Source organism: Primulina tabacum, chromosome 7 (genome assembly GCF_025594145.1).
Source record: "Primulina tabacum isolate GXHZ01 chromosome 7, ASM2559414v2, whole genome shotgun sequence".
NCBI classification, from domain to species: Eukaryota; Viridiplantae; Streptophyta; class Magnoliopsida; order Lamiales; family Gesneriaceae; genus Primulina; species Primulina tabacum.
Genome location: NC_134556.1, coordinates 40,149,318 through 40,173,134, shown reverse-complemented (window position 1 = coordinate 40,173,134; position 23,817 = coordinate 40,149,318). Strand labels below are relative to the sequence as shown.

The following is a 23,817-nucleotide window of genomic DNA, read 5'->3' as shown; positions in this document are numbered from 1 at the left end:
CCCTGACGTTTGTAGAACTGCAATATGACCTCTCCTTATTTTTTCAGCTTTACATATAACACGGTTCAATTTATTGTTTTTCCCAAGTTTAAATTAAAATAAATCAACATATTAAATTATTTAAAGGGGATTTCATTTATTCTATTTTGACAAAAACTCGTGGCAGACGGTCTCACGGGTCGTATTTTGTGAGATATATATCTTATTTGAGTTATTCATTAAAAATATTATTTTTATGCTAATAGTATTACTTTATATTGTGAATAGGGTTTGACCCGTCTCACAGATAAAGATTCGTGAAATCGTCTCATAAGAGACCTGCTCTTTTATTTTATATGTCTATGCAAAAGAAATTCACATAATTTCCTATAATGAATATTTGTCATAATAAATTATCGTTTATTTAATTTGTAATGATTCTTGACCTCCTAAGATATCATCAAAATGATTTTTCTTCAAACATTTTTTTTTATTTATGATTTTTATTCAAAAAAAATTTCAATAAGATTTGAACGCTTCTCCCAACAGACCTCCCGCAATCTAAGGCCTCTCCATCTTCCTTGCATCGCAATCCACCACACACGCTCACATCGCCCACTCTTGTTTATTCATACTTCTACATCTAACAAACCTCCATCTCATTCTCTGATTCAATGGCTTCTTCAGGTGCAACGCTGCCGGGGAGATCAGCTTCCGATTATAGCGAAGTACAGGCCAGCCGCCTAGAAGTCTCACTCCCATTGCCGGAGGTTCTCAGGAAGCCCTTCAATGTCGTCGATGGTCCTCCAAGTTCAGCCGCAGGAAATCCAGGTTATTATTTTTTGTTGAAACCGTGCTTGTGAAGTAACTTTAAATGCTATCTGCTTTTACCAAATAACAGTTTTAGTAGTATATATTGTGATGTTTAGGATAGTGGTGATTGAAGTCGGGAATCGTTTGTGTTTATGGAATAAATAAGCTATTGTCGTCAATTTCCAAAAATAAAGATGATCCGCTGTGCGCTATGCATATGATGGTTGTGCATGATGAGGCATGAGTGCATGAGTTCTGTTTTTATAATTTTGAAGTTTTAGAAACTCCCGCTGCTCGTATTTTGATTTTTAATCAAGTTCTAGGTAACTCTTGATTCATCTCACTAGTGTTGTTTACCACAAAACATTGTTAATCAAAAGCCTAAACGGCATGCAAGTAGCCTTGAGGCTCGGCCTTGCTTCTTAAATCTCAACACAAACCATGTTTTGACCCTTCAATGAACCACTGGCATTGACCATGAAACCTAGACATGGTTCACTTGTTTAGCGAGAAAAATTGTAATTTTGATTTGGTATTTTTTTTTTTTTTTGAATTGATCATCTAGATTGTAAAATTTCAGTATCAGAAGTACGCTTTTTGCTTGCACTTTGTCATTTTTCCATAGATTGGTAAGACTGACTTCACTTGAAAAATAATTAGTTAGCTCGCAGAATTAATGTGCATCAAAGACATGCATGAAACCTTGTGGGCTGTGTTAATGAATAGTATAACCTAAAATCATTTTTCATTATTAAAAGAACACGTATGTATTTGATTATTAGAGATGACTTAAAGAGCAACTAATATCTGCATGTCAGCATACAGCTCTTTGTCTCAAGAAGATTAAACAAATGTTTACAAACCCAACATGTAACTAAAGAAATTCACTAACATTCTGCAATTCATATGCTTTAAGAAATTCGGCATTTACCTCTGGAGCCGAGGTGTCAATCAACTATAATGAATTAAATTAGAGAATGAAGATTTTGATTTTTAGGTTATAAATGCATGAGAATAATTAAAGAAGTGTCTATCTAGAAGTTGATGTTAAAAATATTTTTTTAATTTTTTCTTGAGAAATATTGATGCGTCGACTTCACTGTTTCTATAGACGAAATTGCGAAGCTTTTCCCTAATCTCTTTGGACAACCATCAGCAATGCTTGTTTCCGGTGATTCATCTAACACTCCTTCCGACTTAAGCTTAAAGATTGGTGTTGTCCTCTCTGGAGGACAAGCTCCTGGTGGGCATAATGTGATATCTGGTCTCTTTGGTGAGCTTCTTAATTTCTGAAGTTAAAAATTATTGATAACTTATGTCATAAAATAGGTTACTTTAAGATTTTGTGAAGTTCTTTTTCTTAGATTATTTGCAGGATAGGACAAAAGGTAGCAAATTGTACGGTTTTAAGGGTGGTCCAGCAGGGATTATGAAGTGTAAATATGTCCAACTGACCACCGACTTTGTTTATCCTTATCGAAACCAAGTAAGAATCGTTACCATTTGATTTTATTGAGGTATAATAAATCATTTTAAGTAAATTTTCCTTGTCCCTTTGATTTTATCAATTTTCATCCACGGTAAGACAATATCTCAACAGCTATCTTTTTTGGATTTCTATCTTCTTACGAAACAAAATTATGTCACATGTGCATGAACTCCTTCCTATGAGATTTTTCTTGATTTATTTTCCACTGTCGTTATATTTCATATCTCGACATTTACTCCATTTGCAACTTTGACGTTCATGAAACAGGCTTTATATAGTATTCTGGTATGCATTTTGATTTTATAATGTTAGTTCTATTTAACTGTTGAACTAAAACAACTCATGCTCATGGTTAATGAGAAAATTCTACGTAAATCATTGTCACAAGGAAAATATACATGTAAATCTGTGAGGTTGGACCATGCTTTTACATGCGATGATTAGACTTACAGTTAAATATCTTCTTGCTATATTTATTATTTTAGTTTTCTTTTGTTGGAGGATGTCTAGATCATGCAAATTTAAGCATTTTAACAATGTATTGTTTTCTCTTGCAGGGTGGCTTTGACATGATTTGTAGCGGGAGAGACAAAATAGAAACCCCTGAACAAGTAGATAATCAGTATCCCATTTTATTTACATAAATTTTGTTTGTATATTTCATAAACCATCAAGGGTACTTTTTACATCAGCGATGACACAAATATTGGAGCTAGCATTCTATAAAATCGCCGATGGTTGTAGTAAGGCACATGGAAATATATGTAGGGCAGCCACATTGAGTTTATGGAACCAAAAAAAAAAAAACTCATATTGCCAACAATCAAGTTACATCAAGTCGTGTCTGCATGATATAATATATGTAACACAATTGCTTTATAAACCTTGTCGTTGCGGAGTCCTGACGAGCCTATGTAAATGTTGTCCCCAAAATCATCGGTTTAACCATCTTAGAGAGATTCTAAATATTGTTATTGTTAGGTGGAATTTTTTTAAAGACGTTTGATGATTAAATAAAGAGTAAGGTAAATGATTAAAACTGTGGACCTTATTAATTACACACTTTGTCATTTGCACCTTATGCCTACTGTTAAAGAATTTCCTATTTCAGTTTGTTCAATCGACATTCATTCATAAGTGCCTTTGATTGCGTCATATCTCTAAATCCTTGTGGCCAAGTAACCAGCAGCCTAACACCTACCTTATGTTTCCTCAGTTCAGCCAGGCAGAAGACACAGCAAAGAAGCTTGATTTAGATGGACTTGTAGTCATAGGAGGAGATGACTCAAACACTAATGCCTGTCTTCTTGCTGAAAATTTTAGGTCGGAATTATTGTCCTGGATAATTATTTTTATTTCTGCTGCATGCAGCTCTGTTCAAGTCTAGTAGTTGAATAAACATTTCAGGGGGAGGAAACTGAAAACTCGAGTTATTGGATGTCCTAAGACAATAGATGGTGACCTGAAATGTAAAGAAGTTCCCACAAGCTTTGGATTTGACACAGCATGCAAGGTAAACATTATGTTGCAACAATTTCCGTACTTCTGATTCTTTTTGCTGCCCATAGAGGTGTACTACCTATCATCTCAGTGAGCATAGGAGTAGCTTTACGTGCATACAAGTCCTTGTTGGGAAAGTATAAGCCATTGAGTTGTAACTACCATTTTGCCTTTTGATGTGAAACTCTAATGAAACTGAATGCATTTGCACATCTTTCCGAAATCCCTATGGGATGTGATTTAGGTTTCGACATCCCTGAGAGGGACAATCACTTAGCCTTCTGATACATTTATAAAAGACTCTTCCAGTTCCGGGAATTGTAAATTAATATTCTCTTAATTTGAACAACCGAGTCTAAAATTAACTAGTATCGTTCAATTGCAACATACCAGCTTGATGGCTATTCTAGTAATTTGAATGATGAGTGAGTGCTTTTCCACATGCTAACATTACGATTCATTGGCCTCTGTAGTTCCAAGTGCAAAACTGATTTCAGATTAATCGATCTTCAGTTTGAGCCCGGATGTGATAATTAAGTTACTTTGGATTTTAGAAAATTTTGAACATTTTGAATATGCTTAAATTTGTTCCTTCAGTGTTCTCTTTTGCCATCGTGAGTAAGTACCCTTTTTGAAGTGTTTTAAGTCACATTCTCCATTTATTCATGGATTACCAAATATATCAAAATGATCTGTTTTTTAGCTTTGCCTTATTTAACTACATCTTGAAGTGCGTGAATTTTATTTGATATTCTTTTAATTCACCAAACTCACGGTTTTTTCAAATGATGAAATGCTACTTAGACATGAATTCTCTCATCCAGATACCCTTCTATTTTTTTCCAACCCCATGCTTGTTATTGTTTTCTGGTATTAGATATATGCAGAAATGATTGGAAATGTCATGCTAGATGCTCGTTCAACTGGAAAATATTACCATTGTAAGTTCTTTAATTGTGTTTAGTTCAACTGGAAAATTATTCTGTAATTTGTGCCACAATTACAGTCTTATTTATGAAATGTCATGCATAGTTGTGAGGCTTATGGGCCGTGCTGCTTCTCACATAACACTGGAGTGCGCTTTGCAGACTCATCCCAATATAACTATAATTGGTGAAGAGGTATTCTTCGGTTAAACTTTTTGATATTTTATATTTGATTGGCAACTGGCATTTTCGGAGTCGTACAAATGGAATGAAAGCCAAAAAATCGAGTGGAGGGTGGTTAGGGAATTAATCAAAGGATTCTTGTGAAATTCATAAACATTTTCTTCTTCTTGCAGGTTGCAGCAAAGAAACAGACTTTGAAGAATGTTACAGATTATATTACTGATGTGATCAGTAAACGTGCCGAAGTTGGCTACAACTATGGGGTCATACTCATACCAGAAGGCTTGATTGATTTTATCCCAGAGGTTTGACTCCTGTTAGAGGCATATATATTGTCATCTTTAATAACTTTTTCAACTTGATGTACCATCTAAAAACTATTGAGTCATTGAGGAAAAGTTATTATTTGCCAACATCACATTTTCTTATGTATCAGGTGCAACAACTGATTGCAGAGTTGAATGAAATTCTCGCTAATGATGTTGTTGATGAAGGTGGAATGTGGAAGAAGAAACTCAGGAGTCAATCTCACAGCCTTTTTGAACTTCTACCACCAGCAATTCAGGAGCAACTGCTGCTAGAAAGAGATCCACATGGAAATGTGCAGGTATTCATTGCTTTAATTATTGTCCCTTAATTTTACTCTAGTTCTCGACTTATTTCCAAAACTTATTTGATAGATCTTGAGAGAATAACATGATAGTACTTCAGGCTATTTGTTCTTTATCATTTCACTGCTTTAACATTTCATTTTAGGTTGCTAAAATAGAAACAGAGAAAATGCTTATCCAGATGGTTGAAACTGAATTAGAATCCAGAAAGAAGCAGGGTTTATACAATAAAGAGTTTAAGGGACAATCTCATTTTTTCGGGTAAGTAATAACTTTGTGCAATTGAGCTTATAAATTTTCGAAGTTTCATAGAATAACCATCATGCTGGGACTTTACTGTTTTATCTCTCTGGGAATATTGTCAGAAAATAACAAGGAACAGCGGCTATTTTACTTCTTGGTTTCATTTTTACTTTTCTTTTCCAGTTATGAAGGTAGATGTGGTTTACCTTCTAACTTCGACTCCAACTACTGCTATGCATTGGGTTATGCTGCTGGAGTACTACTGCATTCTGGCAAGACTGGTCTGATTTCCTCGGTTAGTTTTTCCCTCTTCCATTTACTTCTCATTTTTCTCACGTTCGAATGGTATCTCTATTTCAACACCACTAATCAGATAATGCATAGTTTCATAGAGCCTTATGTCGTCACTTTGCATATGATTCAGGTGGGGAACTTGAGTGCTCCAGTTGAGAAATGGAGTGTAGGTGGAACAGCTTTGACTGCTTTGATGGATGTGGAAAGGAGGCACGGTATCATGCCTCCCATGAACTTGTATCTTGCAACATCTTGAGTTTTCTTTTCTGTTTTATGATGATTATTGATCTTCCTCCAGGAAAGTTTAAACCCGTGATTAAGAAGGCAATGGTCGAACTCGAAGGTAAATTTTATTGGATGTCATACATTTTTAACTGCTGTTATGCATCTTCCTGAGACTCGTGTGTCGAACTTGGAGTAATTTAACACACCTCTGTGTTGCACCAGGAGCTCCTTTCAAAAAATTTGAATCCATGCGTGACGAATGGGCTACGAAGAATCGATATGTCAATCCAGGTATTCCAATCACAAATCATAATTCAATTCATTTTTAACACCTTCTTCATTTGTGCATTTAGCCAAGAAACATGAATTTTCTCTCACTCGTCGAAAATTTTAAGTCCATTTGTGCCATTGATCGATTGATTATTTATTTATTTCTACACATCAAATGCTAAGTATAAAATACAGGCATGTTTTAGCAATCTGCACCATATTATTATCAAATAATGATTAAAAACTTGAATAATATGGAAATTTATATAATGCATTTGAACCTTGTATCTGGAATATGTAACAGGTCCCCGTTCAGTTTTCTGGTCCAACAGCAAATAACATCAATCACACTCTGATGCTGGAGCTCGGTACAAAGGCTTAGAATTCTCATATATATGATTCCTTATGGCTCACAGGAATATAAATAACTTGTTTGTTGAATTTTAGAGTGTCTCATCGTTTTCTGAGAATGTGTGACCAACCATTTTTGTTTATTTTGGGATTCTTGGCAAATGCATTTTCATTTTTTTTTCGAACACCAACCATTTTTGTTTATTGGGATTCTTGGCAAATGCATTTTCATTTTTTTGTCAAACAAAAAATACTGATGTAGCTCGAATTCAATCTCTCTTTCAACGTGTCCTGAGTTTGTCCATTCGTTTTATGAGCCATGCGCGCCTATGTCTCACACTGAATTTGCGCAGTAATTCATTGTGAATAGAATGTTGGAACAATGATTTGAAATGGAGACTTTTTTGTAGATTCGATAACCTGGTTTTATGAGACGGTTAGTAAGATGAAACATAATTATTCAACTTTAGAGATTCTAAAACTCTTGATGAAATTTCATGGCCGTGCCAACACATTAATTAATACATAATTTACGTATGCAAGTCATAATGTTCGTGCTCATCTAGATTGTGTGGCGACACAAACAACTTGAGAAAAATATGCAGAACGATGGGTTTTTTTTTGTCTGATCTCTCTAGAAAGAAAATTTCAACACTACAGAACTGTCTTCTCATCTATTCTATTCTATTCTATTTTTGGGAACGCAGAAAGAGTTTTTCTAGAAAATGACATCGCAATTGGCGTACCTCAATGCATGCCAAAGGCGATTAAAAGAAACCGGAGTTCTTTTAGGCCTGAGAATATAAGTGGTTGATTAATATAATCAGCTTGAAGCTGCCAACTGAAACTAAGTGAAGAAAAAAATCACAAGTCTCAAAAATTGATGGGAATGCATGCATAAATCTCAGTACAATCAATGACTTTCATGAAGAATGACATTATTATATGGTAAAACAACGTCCTGCTGCCATAGAAAATGATAATATCAAATCCAAACGGTTGCCAAGACTCAAACATTTCCCACGGCGACACGCTTGCACAAATCGCCAGACAATCTTGAAGTTGGAACAGCTTTCAAAGGCGTTTTCATGTAGATAACCAATCCCGGTTGCTCATTCATGTCTATATCTTCAGGCCCCATTCCTTCCGGCATAGTCCAAGTGAAATGGTGCAGCATGTGCCCCAACATGGACGTCACGAAGTTGATGGCGAGTTGCGCACCGGGGCAGATACGTCTCCCTGACCCGAATGGGAGTAACCGATAATCAGTGCCCTTCATGTCAATGTCCTCCTCAAGGAACCTCTCAGGCCTGAATTCGAGGGGGTCCTTCCATACCTCAGGATCCCGAGCGAGGGACCAGAGGTTGACGTTCACGGTGGCTCCTTTGGGGATGTCGTAACCGCCAATCTTGACATTGGAATTTGCCCGGTGAGGGAGTAATAAAGGTGTCGGAGGGTGCACCCGAAAGCACTCCTTCACCACGCATTGTAGGTAGGGGAGATTCGGGATGTCGGCTTCTGTCATGATACGATCCTGACCGATTACACGATCGAGTTCTTCTTGAATTTTTTGTTGAACTCTTGGGTTCCTCACCAACTCCGCCATCCCCCATTCCACAGTGATAGTGACAGTGTCCATTCCCGCTGACACCATATCCTGCATGATTTGATGCGCACATTTACAATGTCAATGTGTAAATATCATAGTCTTAATTACATAAGAATGCTATGGCATATCTCACACAGACTTCAGCAAAAGTGCTACTAAAACCTTTAAAACCGTTAAGTAGCTCAAACGCTAAATTACGATCACAGTGTTTTCCATATAAACAGCTACGCAGGGTAATTGTTGATTTCTAAACGTAAACTTACCCAAAGGAGAGAAATAATGGTGTCGTCGCTGAGTTCATACTCCTTTTGAAGAGTTAGCAATGCATCCACGAAATGGCTCTTGGTGCTCCCGGTCTTCTTGCGTGCAAGAGTGTGTTCCTCCATTATCTTAATGGTGAAGTTATTCGCTATAGTGTCATGCTCGTCCAGTGCAGCGTTTTCAGACTTGAACAAGAACCTAAACCATGGGAGAAAGTCTGAAAATGATTTCTTGGACCCCAACTTAATCGAATTGTCCAAAATGTATTTCAATTCTTGCCCCTGTTTGTCAACTACCCCATTTGAGTCCATAAACCTCTTTCCGAAACTCAATCTTGTAACGTGCAGGAATGCTGCCATTCCCATGTACTCGCGCAGCTCCAAAGCCTCTCCCTTATTTTCTGCAATAAGACACTGAGGAATAACTAAATTGGCAACCATTTGTGAGAAAATATAACAACTCATTCACACGAAGAGGCTGACAATATTCTGATTAAATCTATAAGATCTCCCGCCGCGCGCATCCATATAACGTGTGTATCACAATATAGAAATAGATCCAGTGGGATCATTCTACTCGTTACATCTAAAAATTAAAGTGTTGCCCACTGAAATATGTTAAATTTCCAATTTCTACATCCAAGAATTTAAATCCAGGTTTCACAGTCCTGAATGTCGGTAGAAGACATGCAATAAATGCACGTCGGGTGGAATAATCAAAGTTTGACAAATTTGGTTTGCATACTTTGAAGAATTGAAAACGTGTGTTGGCTGCAGGGATTTCAGACGGAATTTGAATTCGCGTTTTTAAAGCGTATTCACATGGTCAAGAGGCCTTCATTCTAAAATCATCCCTTCATCGAGTTTTTTTTCTCTTATAAGCATTTGAGTGCTTATTTTTATAATATTTGTGAGGTGTTTTGTTCTCCTGTATTAAGAGAGTGTGTTCTCTTTAAAAACACAGTGAGTGAGTTGTACACCATAAAATATTATAGTGTAATTCTTTTCATCTTGCCCGTATTTTTTACCCTAATAATTTTTAGGGGTTTTCCACGTAAATCTCGGTGTCCAGTTTATTCTTTATTTTCAGATTTTATTATCTCAAATTCCGCACGTGGGACCAACAGTGAAAACATATAATCCCTTGAGGTAGCCCGATATCAATAGACCTTCTAAAGAATCTATGGATATTTTGGCTTGTCGTGCACCGAGAAATAAAAAATACACCACCTTTCATGAACCACTAAGCCCTCAATCATACCAAATCTACACAAAAAGAAGAAAAAAAATCCAAGAGAGATAATCAAACCATCAAATTTCACAAGGATTCCTAAAGTTTTCACCTCACTCTATGTACATTATAGTCCCACCTACAAAAACACCTCCATTTAATAGCTCAAACCCCTTCAAGCAAATACGAGACACAATCTATAAAAGTTGAGTTTTTACTTTAATTTTGTAAGTTCACGTCAAAATGATAATTTAAAAAAATATATCATGAATCTCGAAATAGATGTACTACAATAAATTATTGAAAACATCTAATTTTATGTAATTTTTATTGATATTTTTTTACAAAGACTTCTCTATTTTTTTTTATAAAAATCAAATGTGAATTGAATATATTTGAAAACATAAACTTCAATTATTGATTGCATTGATTATATTAATTCGTTTAAATTTGAATTTAATTCATTTTTATATCAATTCAAATGTAACTTATGAATTATATGTTTTTTATTTTCTTTATTCAAATTGAAACTGAATTCCATTGAAAACGTAAGCTACTTTAAAATTTTACAATTATTATGTCAATTCATTTAATTTGGGATATTGTTTTGTGTTACTAAGATATATTTAGTTTTTATTATAAATTGTCTAACTAATTCATTCTGATATATGCATCATATTCAGACAATCAATTTTTAATCAGAATAAAAATAAAAAAATGAGTGCAATGTTCAGTATCACCGGTAAGATAAATTATTGAAAAATATATTTGACGCTTAAACTCTAATTAGTTCGTTGATACTATTTACCCACGTAGAAAATAAATACGTAATTAAATGTGAATTATTTTCAATTTATTTTTTAAAATTCAAATTTAAATTTGATAAACCTTGAAAATATAAATATATTTAAGTATTTGCATTGATTATATCATTATATTTAATTTCGATTATGATTTTAAGTTGTGTGTTACTTTTATATAATATTATGTTTTTCAACTTTTTAAAAGAGTGTTCGTAAATTGTTGTTATTATTATTATGTATCTTAATAAAACTTTAAAAATATGTATCTTAATATTTAATATGAATGTATAGAAAGTAGGTATTAGTCGAGTGATCTTGTGACAGAAGTACCTGATAGTGGCGGGATCGTCACGAGCACATTGCACGATGTCACAAGATAGTAAATTGGCGAAAGTGCCAATGTTATCACCGGACGATTGGCAATCGATGTGGATAGAATTGGAGTTTCTTCTATTACTGGTGATCGATACCATATCAATGTGGATATAATTGGAGTTTCTTCTATTACTGGTGATTGATATGGAATGCCAACGTCTGGAAACCGGGATCCCTAGACTAGGATTGAGTCTAGTCTGAGTTTAAGAGTTACGGATATTGATTCATTGATTGATGTTGATTTCTGTTCCTGATTATGGTTCATGTTCAAAATATGATTTATACTGATTTATGTTCCTGATTATGGTACAGGTTTAGAGTAAAGGTTATTGTTGATATTAATTCATGTTTCGGATTATGATACACGCTACGAATATTTGATTCATGTTCTGATTTTGATACATGTTAAGAATATCTGTTATATGCTTTTATATTGTTTATATGATTGCATGTATACATGAATTATACTGGGAATGTAATTCTCACCGGAGTTATCCGGCTGTTGTTTTGTTTGTATGTGTGCATGACAACAGGTGAGACATGATCAGGGTCAAAAAGAGAACGAGGCTGGACTAGATAGCGTGGAGATCCGGGCTCAAAAGTAAATTAGGAGTCAGCACTGATATGTAGTTGAACCTAGTTGAATTATTGTAGACAATACAAGACTTGTATGTTTATATTTAATAATATGTAATTCAGATTGATTTACATAACATTTTCGCTTTGTATTTTTTTTAAAAAAAAATTAGACCCTGTTTATTATAATTGATTGATTAATTCTAAGAACGATTAAAAACTTTAATAGCGTCCGGGTCCCACAGTTGTCTAACTAATTCATTTTGATATATGCATCATGTTTAGACAATCAATTTTTAATCAGAATAAAAATAAAAAAAAGGAGTGCAATGTTCAGTATCACCGGTAAGATAAATTATTGAAAAATATATTTGACGCTTAAACTATAATTAGTTCGTTGATACTATTTACCCACGTAGAAAATAAATACGTAATTAAATGTGAATTATTTTTAATTTATTTTTTAAAATTCAAATTTAAATTTGATGTACCTTGAAAATATAAATATACTTAAGTATTTGCATTGATTATACCATTATATTTAATTTCGATTATGATTTTAAGTTGTGTGTTACTTTTATATAATATTATGTTTTTCAACTTTTTAAAAGAGTGTTCGTAAATTGTTGTTATTATTATTATGTATCTTAATAAAACTTTAAAAATATGTATCTTAATATTTAATATAAATATTTTTAATATGTCGAAAAAATAATTACATTTTTAATCAAAATTTATTCATCTAATAAATGACAAAAAAATTATTTATTGTTTAAAATTTTGATAAACAATATAATATATGATTTTTTTAAAATATTTTTCTATTTTTTATTATAACAGTTTCATTTAACTAAGATAAATAAGTCAACTTAACGACAAAATATTATTATCATCATTTAAATATTATATCAAATGACATTAATATTTTGATATAATAATTTTTTATGATATTATATTAAAATTTCAATATATTCGTTATATTATATCAATAATTTTAAATAATTATTCAAAAATTAATATTTATTAATTTTAATCATTAATTAAATCAAATAATACTTTTTAGATCGCACATATAAATACTAGTTTCACATAATATTTCAATATATTCGTTATATTAGTGACGACTTTATAGAAACCGTCGTCGATTTGCTGACATGCGGACCCCACGTGTTTTGAATTATTTATGAAAATTGGACATTTAACGACTGCTTTGAAAAAACCGTCGTATATATATATATATATATATAAAATTATTATTAATATAAAATAATAATTTAAATTTCTTAAAAAATTTGAAATTGAATTTATTTAATGTAAAATAAGAATAAGATGAATGAATGGACAGCGGGACCTACAAATAATGAGTGTGAATGTGAGAATAGATGTGTTAATGTAATATGTATGTGACATGTAGACCCCACGATTTTTGATGAGGTGCTGTAACACCCACGCACCAATGCGGGTGCCCCAACGATATTTATAAAAAAAAAAACAGACCGTCCACCACAAAAAAGAAAAACTAGAGCATTATTGAATCATGATGACAAAACAAGCTGAACGGAGGAAAAGCCACGACCACGTCATGTGTGGATCAGTTTCAGTCTTTCAGAGGCATAAAGCTCAGACCAATATGCTTCAAAAAGGTTTTAAAAAAAAAAGGATAATTCATTTCGCCCCTAGCTAGCTAAATCTTTCATGATTAAAGCATTACCCAGACCGTAAACAGAGACCATAGAAAATAAAATGATTTACCAGGCTTAATGCTGTCTTTGTAAATGGACTCGATCATGAAGGTAACCTCATCTTCTCTGATGGGCCTCAAAGCCTCAACCCTCTTCATCGAGAAAAGCTCAAGAGTACACAATTTCCTAACCTTTACATAGTGAGGACCATAATCAGCCCATATCAAGTCCATGCCATTCTTGCTGAACCTTGAAATCGTTCTAGTCCTGTTCCTATAAGCCAGCTGCTGATCGTTGTCTTTCAAGACTTGTTTGGCTAACTCTGCCGAGTTAACCACAACATTTAGATGGGATCCGAGGTACACAGAAAAAATGGGGCCGTAGACTTGAGCCCACTCGGTGAAGCAGCGCACGAAGACGGGTTTGATGTCGTAAAGGTTCCCGACGATGGGGCGAGGACGTGGGCCGGGTGGGAGCTTGAAACGAAGGCGTTTGTTGAGTTTGTAACCTATAAAAATTATGAGACATGCGATGAATATCAGTGGGAGAGCCATGGATGGATTGACTAAGGATTCTAAGGTTCAGGCTGAGGCTGTGTAAAACGACATGGGTTGATTGAATATATTATATTGGAAGTCAAAGCCACCTACTTCAAAATGGGTAGCTGAAGGCTAACGTTTTATTTATTTTTATTACAAATTTTAATTATTATTTATTTATTAATTTTATTTCTCAAATAATAACTTCTCAATTAGTTTTCATTTTCTTTGGGTGAAAATTAACTATTAAAACAAGCAACTCAACGATCGATAATCACATGGAGTTTTTCTTTAGGGTATTTATATCGAAGTTTTGAATATATGTAATGAAAACGTTGAATAGTTAGAAAACAGAAAAAGTCCAATACGGAACCTCAACTTTGAATTTTAAACTCTAGTTTTTATTGCCCTAAACGTGTTATTTCAAGATAGGTATTGGGGAGAAAAAATCAAAAGAAAATGATGTTTGAAATAAAAATTAAAATCTCAAAAAAATTAACTTGAATGTTAGATAAATAAATTATTTTTTAATAAAATATAAAAATATAATTTATTTGGATCTCTACAGAATGTTACACATTCGTTTGTATTGAACTAGTTGCATTCCCTTGACTATATCTACCTAAAAATATTTTAAAAGAAATGTTTCCATCCACCACCTCTCCAAATATTAAATATTTAATATGTTATAGAATTCCCATTTATTGTTTTTATTACTCGCAGCCATTGGTCGATTGGTTCTTAGTGTTTTCCGACGACCAACTAATTTGTTATTTTATTGAATAATAATATAAATATTATTATTTTATGATGTAATGTAAATGGACATAATTCAGTTGAATTTGTCGAATGTTTACGAGTTCCGACTTGGTAGTCAAAGTTCTTAGTTTATTAATAATACTTTGGTGTGATCGCAAGTTTTAAGTTCTTATTGGTGGGATTTGTTGATTTTAATTTATCTTACTATTTAATTAAAGTTGACCTCTATATATAAATATTTTATCACCCTTAATAAAAAAATATGAAAAATTGTCCAAAGTGGTCATTAAAGTTGTCAAATTCGGTATGATCTGAAGATTTACGTAACCTATCAACAAATTGTACGGTGCTTAATTTCTTAGTTACAAAAAATTTAATTAATGAATATGAAGGGAGCGAGGTGAAAACATGGCGGCCTAATAATTTATTCTCTCCAATTAATTAACTATCTATAAGTGAAAATACCATACAAATTATAAATAAGTGACAGATAAAATAGTATTTTTTTAAGGAAAAAAAAACCATGTAAATAAGATTACCAAGAATCAAAGATAACACAACATTTATACGTAAACATGCATGAATATGTTACCAAATCAACTATCAATTCTCAACAAAAAATAAACTTCAATAACAATCTGCATCAAACTCGGATAGACAGATGCCTCCGTGTTCGATTAGTATTACCGAACTCGATTCGTTTACAACTCTATGTCACACGTTTGTATAAATTATCAGACAATCTTGGTGTGGCAATAGCTTGAATAGGAGTTCTCATGTAAGTGACAGTCCCAGGTTGCTCCATCATGTCCATATCTTCAGGCTTCATTCCCGTTGGTGGAGTCCAGGTGAAATGGTGCATCATATGTCCTACCATAGAGCTCACCAAAAATATAGCAAGCTGTGCGCCAGGGCAGATACGCCTACCCGAACCGAAGGGAAGTAGCCGAAAATCGGTTCCCTTCATGTCTACATCCTCCTCAACAAACCGCTCGGGTCTGAACTCCAGAGGGTCTTTCCACACTGAAGGATCCCTAGCAAGGGCCCACACGTTGACACTAACAGTGGCTCCTTTCGGGACATCATAGCCACCGATCTTTACATTGGTACTGGCCTTGTGAGGGAGCATCAGTGGCGTTGGAGGGTGCATCCTAAAGCATTCCTTTATCGTGCATTGCAAGTAAGGGAGATTGGCTATATCCGATTCCGTCATGATACGGTCTGTACCAACCACACGGTCGAGCTCCTCCTGAATCTTGTGTTGAACCCTCGGGTTTCTAACCATCTCGGCCATCGCCCATTCCACGGTGATAGAAGTGGTATCCATGCCAGCGGAGATCATATCCTGCACAATTCGACATGGCATGTTAGGGCCAAAATTCGAGACATGTATAATAACTCATAACAAGTAGACAATCTTGGACTAATGCCTACCCAAAGGAGACTGATAATGGTGTCTTCACTAAGTTCATATTCCTTTTGCAGCGTTAGCAACGCATCGACGAAATGACTCTTGGTATTCCCCGTCTTCTGTCGTGCAAGAGTGTGTTCTTCCATGATCATTTTTGTAAATTTGTCAGTGCGAGCATTAACGTTCGCGAGTGCCTCATTGTCTTTGTTCAAGAACCGTAACAAAGGGATGAACTCTGCGAAGAAAGATTTTCTTGAGCTCAACCTAATCCCCTCGTGAAGAATTTCCTTCAATTCTTGTCCCTGTTCGTCAACGACACCATTTTCGTCCATGAATCTTTTCCCGAAAGTGAGTCGCGTTATGTGAAGAAACGCCATCATTCCCAAGTACTCGCGCAACACCAAAGGTTTGCCCTTGTTTTCTGCAAGTAATAAAGCAGACGCATTTTAGCAGAGTATAATTTGTATCCATCCGTTGTAACACTTCAGCGAACGTATCTACTGGGATCTGTCCGACTAAAATAGCGATCATAGAAATCCTACCGTTTTCAGTGACATTTAAATATAATATATTCATGTTTTCAATCAGATCCTAATACCATTCTCAATTTTGAAAAATTAATTTCAAAGTATAAGCTTCTACAAGTAGTGTGAGCCACAAAAACAGTCCACAAGTTATACTCTGCTCGCCAATCTGACATTTTGTAATTTATCCATACAACAATTAACCATATGAGAACTATGTCCGAAATCGAGTAAGATCCATCAACTCAGATGCAACAAGAATGGAAAAACACCAACCGAGCAAAATCAAGAAAGTGTCAAGGGTCAACTGCAAAACAAAACATATAAAAAGGTATCAAAGCTATACCAGTACAGTCCTTGAAAATGGATTCAATCATGGCAGTGACCTCATCTTCTCTAATGGGTCTCAAGGCATCAATCCTTTTCATCGAGAAAAGCTCAAGCGTACACAGCTTCCTAACTTTTACATAGTGAGGCCCATAATCTGACCAAATCAAATCCATCCCATTTCTGCTGACCTTCGCAATCTGCCTCGTCCTGTTCCTGTACGCCAGCTGTAGATCATTATCTTTCAAAACTTGTTTTGCCAGCTCAGGGGTGTGGACTATAACGCTGTGCTGCGACCCGAAGAACACGGAGACGATGGGTCCGTATACTTTGGACCAATCTTGGAAGCAGCGTACGAGAACTGGCTTGAAGTCGTACAGGTTCCCAACGATTGGGAGAGGGCGGGGGCCGGGAGGAAGCTTGAATTGGAAGCGTTGGTAGAGTTTGTAGGCCACGAAAACGGTGAGAAATGCGAGGATGAGAAGTGGTAGCGCCATTGATTGACTTTGGACGCAGAGCTTGAAGCTAAAGAGAGAGAAGATCCATTTATATATAAATTTAATTTCATTTTGATATTAACAATAAAAAATAAAAATTTTAATATAAAAATAATATTTTTTTTTTTTTTTTTATAGATGACTCAAATAAAATACATGTTTCATAAAATACGACTCGTGAGATCGTCTCACATAAATTTTTGTTTTTTTTTTAATATTTGTTCATCCTATCAAAACATTTTGTAAATTATTTATCCCTCGTCTCTATTTTTTTGCTCTCATGTTCAGGCCACGTGAAATATCATCATAAGAAAAATAAAAGGCACCAATATTTAAGAATTAATAAAACATTAATGAAATGCTGAAATAAATAACCAAAGAACATCTTAGTTATCTTCTTCTTTTTTAAAAAAAAAAAAAAAGACATCTCAGCTATCATCACTTGAATAATATCGTGGATTTTTATTTTTTGTATACGTAGATTTAAATTAAAATTTAATATAATAAAGTATATAGATTTTTAAAATATATAAAAATAAAATCGATCACATCCAAGTTGGCACTAATCCGGAGTTTCGTTCACATTGGAATTATTCAAATTATTATAATACGAGTTATGTTTGCTTTTGCAAGCTGCCAGTGTCTGATTTCAAGTTTCACCTACTTCCGTCCTCAAAATTAAGACTTTTCAAATTACAGTATCCGAAATAATTTGTTTTTCCTTATGCAAAATGTTTTACTGATTATTACATAATATATATAATATTTTATCATAAAATTATTTATGTTTTTAATTTAAATAAATAATTACGTTAACTGAATTTAATTTAATATATTCGTATTCGAATATAAAAATTGAAATAGATTATCCTAGAATATGATGAAGTCCACGTGCTCGCCAACAACTTTAGTAGATATGGGGGTTAGGTATATGAATGAATTGCATTGCACAAATGTCAGCAGAAAATTTTGCTTATTTTTCTAAGAAGATTATGTTCCCGTGCGATCTTCATTCATATATCAATGACGGCCGGTTCTCCATAAACGACCGAGGAGCTTCCGAATTTTCTCCTCAAAAGCTATTATTGGTTGGTTTTCATTGTTTCGTATCACTCCTCTTATAGAAAAGTTGTTCAGATTCTTAATATAAGATGTACCAACATTCTAACTTTAACTCATTAAAATGTGATGTCATCCATCTTCGGTAAGTTCCATGAATTATATTTTTTTCAGCCAACATGCTTAAACGTTGGGCCTCTAGCAAGTCTCGCAACAGTGTTTCACTCCAATTCACATTAAGTCTTCGGTGATATATTTAATTAAATAAAGGGAACTTTGAATTGTCAATGATTTTCTTTAGGTTTGTTAGGTGACATTGCTTAAAAATCTCAAGTGCCATTTGAATATAAATAATAAAATTCCCTATATTTTTCACGAAATTTTTTTTTCTATTGTAACGCCGCCACGTTCTTGGGAGTTGGACATGCAAAATTTATCGACCCCATCAAATATTTGATTCTTGATTGAGCAAAAAATAAATTATTGTTAGTAAACCGATTTTGGTTGATTTGATTAGGAAGAATTTTCTATTCTATTTTGTCAATTACAATAACATTGGGCCGGGGTTGGGATCTATTACTGTGAAGATTCAGAAAGGGGAGACCCATTGGGCCTAATTTTGCTAATATTTTGGGACCCGCCCGACCCAATTATATAATGGATAGTCCCAAGACGGCCTGTATTATTTTTATCCAATATTTCGGTTTAGCTTCAAAATGAACAGGAAAATGCAATTCGATTCATGGAATATCTCACATCAGAATCGTAACTTTAAGTTTGAGAGGAATGTGGAACCCCGATGACGTATAATTCATCTGATACTAACATATCAAGCTTAAGACAATGTCTCAAATTCGAAACTCAACCGTGCTAAACATCTCCACAACTAAAAAAAGATGAGCATATAACTGGATTCATCTATGACAGTCACAAAAGCGAATCTTATGCTTAAATCAATTATTAAGACGTGGTGCTAATTAAAAAGATAGTGGGACTGGATTGAAATGTTGATTTATGCCTCGTACAGTGTCTGTTATCAATGGGACAAAAGCTCTTAATAATAATATAAGAATAGTTGGCCAGCAAAAAAGAAGAAAACAACGTTTTTAAACATATATATGGCAAAGTTATGTGGAGAATCGATGTCGCATGAATATTTGTCGGCTCGAGTGACATCCATGCAGATTATGCACATCCCAAGTGCAATTTTGCTGTAGTACTCATGTATGGTCATACTTTGAAATATTTATAATAATAAATTGCTCCGTCACACCGCTACAACGAGCCAAGACAAAAACTTATATAAAATGTCTCACAAAATTAGTTAATACTACGAATCAAGACAAAAACTATTATAAAATCGTTTCACAAAATTATTTAAAAAATATTTTGTGAGACGGATCTCCAACTCGACATCCACCCATGCATTTTAATATTTTATAGATTCATCGAGTTATATAACAAATCTAAAAGTGTCCGGCATTTGTTTCACGACTCTTCCAAAGGAAAAAAGAAAAGGTTTTTCATAAGCTTAGAACTTTTACATAAATATATTCAATCACCCAAAAACTCAAATCTACTTTTTTAAATTTTTTTTAATTATGCGAGACCTGTAGCCGCTATCCAAAAATATATTTTCATTTTATATTACAAACCTTATAAATTAATATCGAAACCCGTTTTTTCAATCACTCAAAAAACATCCATTATTATATTATGTGTATGCACGTGTGTATGGTGTGGTTCCTATAGTCTTGTCTCTTACAGGCTTAAAGACAATAGGACAATGATTAGAAGTGGACATTATAACCAACACAAAAACTTATATACATCGCATGAGTCAATTTTGTGAGATGTATCTTATATTTGACTGAACCAAATTTTTTTTATTTTTTATGCTAAAAATATTATTTTTCACTATAAGAAACGTACTCGGTAAGCAAAATGCTATCATCAATATTTGATTAATAAGTTTAGGGATGTAATCGAGCCGAGCCGAGCCGAACTCTTGAATGTTTGAGCTTGGTTCGTTTATAATCGAGCCGAACTCGAGCTTTATTTAATGAATATATGCATGGCTCACGAGCTTATTCAAGACTTTATCGAGTCTAAACAAGCTTAATAAATATGAATTATACATTTAAATTTTTATTAAATTAATTAAAAAGTAAATTATATATATAAAGAAAAATATATTATTCTTATTAAAATTTGTAAATTTAATAGATTTTTCTATATATTTCATAAATAATAGGCAAAATCAATAAATCAAATACCAAAACTATTATTTTTTCATCTAAAAGATTACTCATGAACTTACCAACGAACATATTCACGAGCTAACGAGCCGAATACTGTAAAGCTTGAGTTTGGTTTGTTTATCTTAACGAGCCTCATTAAACGAGCTCAAACGTGCTTTTATCGAATCGAGCTTCGAATAGCTTACAAACGGTTTGGTTCGTTTACATCCCTAAATAAGTTCACTTCATCAAATTCTCTTCGGAAACCTTTAATTACCTCGAAGGAAAAAAGGTTACAAGCTCCGTAATCTAATCAGTCAAAAGAACAAATCACTACATATGGTTGAGGGAAAAACAAAAACAAAAACAAAACCAAAATGAATGCATGAAAAAAGTGAATGGACGAGTATACGTCTCCTCTATTGCCACCATTTCATGTCCTTTTCCTTATTATATATTTTCCCGATCATGCAGCCGATTTGAAGCATTTATAAATTTTCCTATATCGTTATATTCTCGTTATACTAGATCTCTCTTTTCTTTTTTTCACTTATTTTTCCTCGCCTCGTTTGGGTGCTTCAATGGCAATTCATGGGAGGCTGTGGCATCGGAGCACTAACTGATAAAGCGCACAATTTTTTAGCTCCATTTTTCTCCGCTTCTACAAAATTTGCTTCAATATCTTCCATCTCGGTGGCATTTTGATTGTTTTCAGTTGTACCCTTTTCTGGTTCAAGAATTTCACATCCTCCTTTTTCTTTTTGTTTCCCCCATAGAACTGCGTACAGTCCAATCACAATCAGCACTGCTCCGAGAACACTGAACCAAGCCGGATTACTTTAAATTAGTTATACATAATACTAAAAATCTTAAATATTTCTTCGGGAATTTTTAGGATGTTGAAATTACCCTCCGACAAATATTTTTTCAGCCAAGATGAAAGAGCCCATGATTGCTACGATAATCATCATCAATGGACTGAAAGCGGTGACAAAAACTGGCCCTCTTTTTTGCATCACCAAGCCTTGCACGTAATATGCAATGCCCGAAGAGACAATACCCTAAAGCATTACAAGATAAAGATCCATATATTTATTATTTGCGTAACCTTTTTAAGTAGAAAATTCGCATGTAAATATTTATAAGATTTATATCAGCAAGTTTATAATTTATATTATAATTGAAAAAAAAAAGTTTAAAAAAAACTTACAGCATATGCAGCAGCTAACAGGTTCATGTCCCAACCAATGACCCAAGCATCTGTTTTGTGCTCCATCACCAAAGTCACAACAATGGATTGCAATGTTCCCAAAAAGCACACAAGGGCTGTGAGTGAAAGTTGTGCTGTGTATTTCCTCAATGTGATAGCCTGTTGAATTTTTTTTAAAAAAAAACTATATAAAAAAACAGAGAAAAGGGTAATATTAAAAATATATGTCTTAGTAAAATCTATATATATATATATATATATATATATATACCTGAAGAATGAAGAAAGAAGCCCAGGCCAGAGTGGCAATGATAAGAAGAATTGAACCCTTAATCCAATCTTCTTGAGTGGCATGAGCAGAAGTAGCTTCAGGAGCATAGGACTGCTTAGGATGTATGTATTTTGACCATACCATGTTTATGACATCTCCTTTATATAATGTCATGAGCATGGCTCCACAAACTGTTATCAGTGTTCCCACCACCTTTGCTTGGCACCTTATTTTCTTCAAATTAAGTTTCTCCATCCTGTATGATCAACACAACTCTTCATTTATTATTAGCTCAAATCGTTTGTTTTTTCGAACTATTTCTGTTTATGGGCAAGGAGTGCACTGACAGAACTTGGGCAGTAGATTTTCTACATTTTCTTGATTTCAACAGCTTAAAAATTATGGCAGAAACAACTGATTTTCTTCTTCATTTATGAGTTGTGCTAAAAGGGTATTTATATGAAAATTCAAGCTTATAGAAAGTTTTTTGTCCTTGTTTTCAAATGAGATTGTTTTCAAATGAGATTTTAGTTAAGTTTTGCTTTAAATGAAAAATACTCAGAATTGCTAAAGAGCGTGTTTCCTTGATTTAGTTTACCTGCATATGACTGCCATAACAAAGGTCATTGCAGGTAGCATGTTGCTCATGGCGCATGAATACGTTGGCGAAGTAAATTTAAGACCAGCGTAGTACAAGTTTTGATCAATCACGGGCCTGCAAAATTTAAATCCCGACACGAAACCAGTCAGAATAAGATGGAAAATATGCTTGTAAGTGACGTGCAGCATATATACATGAGCTTATATTTTATACATATTCTCACCCCAGAAGTCCCAAGACAAACAGCTGCAGGAAAATCGTAAATGTAATCTTTGGCCTCACTTTCCTACGTGACAAAACCAAAAAACAAAAGATTAATATCATTCAATTTTGCAGTTATCTAATCAGAAATTATAGAATTTTGCGGCATATTCAGTACCTTTCGAGTAGAATAGCAAAGGGGGCAATAACTGCAGTAGCAAAGGCATGTCTATAGACCACAAGCACATAATGGCTCATTCCTCTGTTAAGAGAAACTTTCGTAATGATATTCATTCCAGCATACCCGAATTGTAAACAAATCATGGCTATGTAAGGCTTTGCCTTGTCAAGAAATCTGCCAAACCATCCTTTTCCTTCCATTTTTTCAGGTATAATAAATATATTAATAATGTGTATTAGAGAGGCAAACACTTGATTCTTGAATGTGGTTTGTGTTTTGTATTAGGGGAATATGGTTTGAGGCTTGAATACTTATAAGCGATTGGGGTGGTGGTGACAGGGGTTTCTTCAGAACTTTGGTCTAACATATGTTGTTAAAGTGGATCTAATTAATGGAACATGACGATAAAAACATGAATAGCCTGCAAATTACGTTAGTCAGGTATACTGCACTACGCAAATCATGTAGGATAAACTCGTCCGAAAAAGTGTTGACAGTAAGAATCGAACTCATATCTTTCTTAATGAATAATTGTTCGCTTAGTCTACCAACTCATATACCTTATTGAAATATTCAT

General features: G+C 33.9%; 4 protein-coding genes across 4 annotated transcripts; 1 reads left to right on the top strand and 3 right to left on the bottom strand.

Annotated features, from left to right (window-relative positions):
- The first annotated feature begins 553 nt into the window (after window positions 1–553).
- LOC142551015 (pyrophosphate--fructose 6-phosphate 1-phosphotransferase subunit beta-like) lies at window positions 554–7,046 on the top strand. Its single transcript, XM_075660063.1, has 16 exons — window positions 554–810; window positions 1,904–2,065; window positions 2,157–2,278; window positions 2,839–2,892; window positions 3,498–3,604; window positions 3,689–3,794; window positions 4,659–4,722; window positions 4,814–4,902; window positions 5,064–5,195; window positions 5,327–5,497; window positions 5,647–5,762; window positions 5,928–6,039; window positions 6,169–6,253; window positions 6,337–6,381; window positions 6,486–6,555; window positions 6,840–7,046. The coding sequence occupies exons 1-16, from the start codon at window positions 654–656 to the stop codon at window positions 6,913–6,915; spliced, it is 1,668 nt and encodes a 555-aa protein (XP_075516178.1). The 5' UTR covers window positions 554–653; the 3' UTR covers window positions 6,916–7,046.
- Window positions 7,047–7,736: 690 nt separating this feature from the next.
- On the bottom strand, window positions 7,737–14,035 carry LOC142552056 (cytochrome P450 98A3-like). The gene is made up of 3 exons (XM_075661656.1): window positions 13,491–14,035; window positions 8,757–9,154; window positions 7,737–8,541 (listed from the first exon to the last, which is right to left on the bottom strand). The coding sequence occupies exons 1-3, from the start codon at window positions 13,972–13,974 to the stop codon at window positions 7,894–7,896; spliced, it is 1,530 nt and encodes a 509-aa protein (XP_075517771.1). The 5' UTR covers window positions 13,975–14,035; the 3' UTR covers window positions 7,737–7,893.
- A 1,213-nt stretch (window positions 14,036–15,248) lies between these two features.
- LOC142552054 (cytochrome P450 98A2-like) lies at window positions 15,249–17,533 on the bottom strand. The gene is made up of 3 exons (XM_075661655.1): window positions 17,000–17,533; window positions 16,153–16,550; window positions 15,249–16,063 (listed from the first exon to the last, which is right to left on the bottom strand). Exons 1-3 carry the CDS (start codon window positions 17,475–17,477, stop codon window positions 15,428–15,430), a joined length of 1,512 nt encoding a protein of 503 aa, XP_075517770.1. The 5' UTR covers window positions 17,478–17,533; the 3' UTR covers window positions 15,249–15,427.
- A 3,476-nt stretch (window positions 17,534–21,009) lies between these two features.
- LOC142552053 (WAT1-related protein At5g07050-like) lies at window positions 21,010–23,536 on the bottom strand. Its single transcript, XM_075661654.1, has 7 exons — window positions 23,238–23,536; window positions 23,082–23,144; window positions 22,856–22,972; window positions 22,258–22,513; window positions 21,987–22,145; window positions 21,686–21,837; window positions 21,010–21,595 (listed from the first exon to the last, which is right to left on the bottom strand). The coding sequence occupies exons 1-7, from the start codon at window positions 23,438–23,440 to the stop codon at window positions 21,355–21,357; spliced, it is 1,191 nt and encodes a 396-aa protein (XP_075517769.1). The 5' UTR covers window positions 23,441–23,536; the 3' UTR covers window positions 21,010–21,354.
- Window positions 23,537–23,817: the final 281 nt, after the last annotated feature.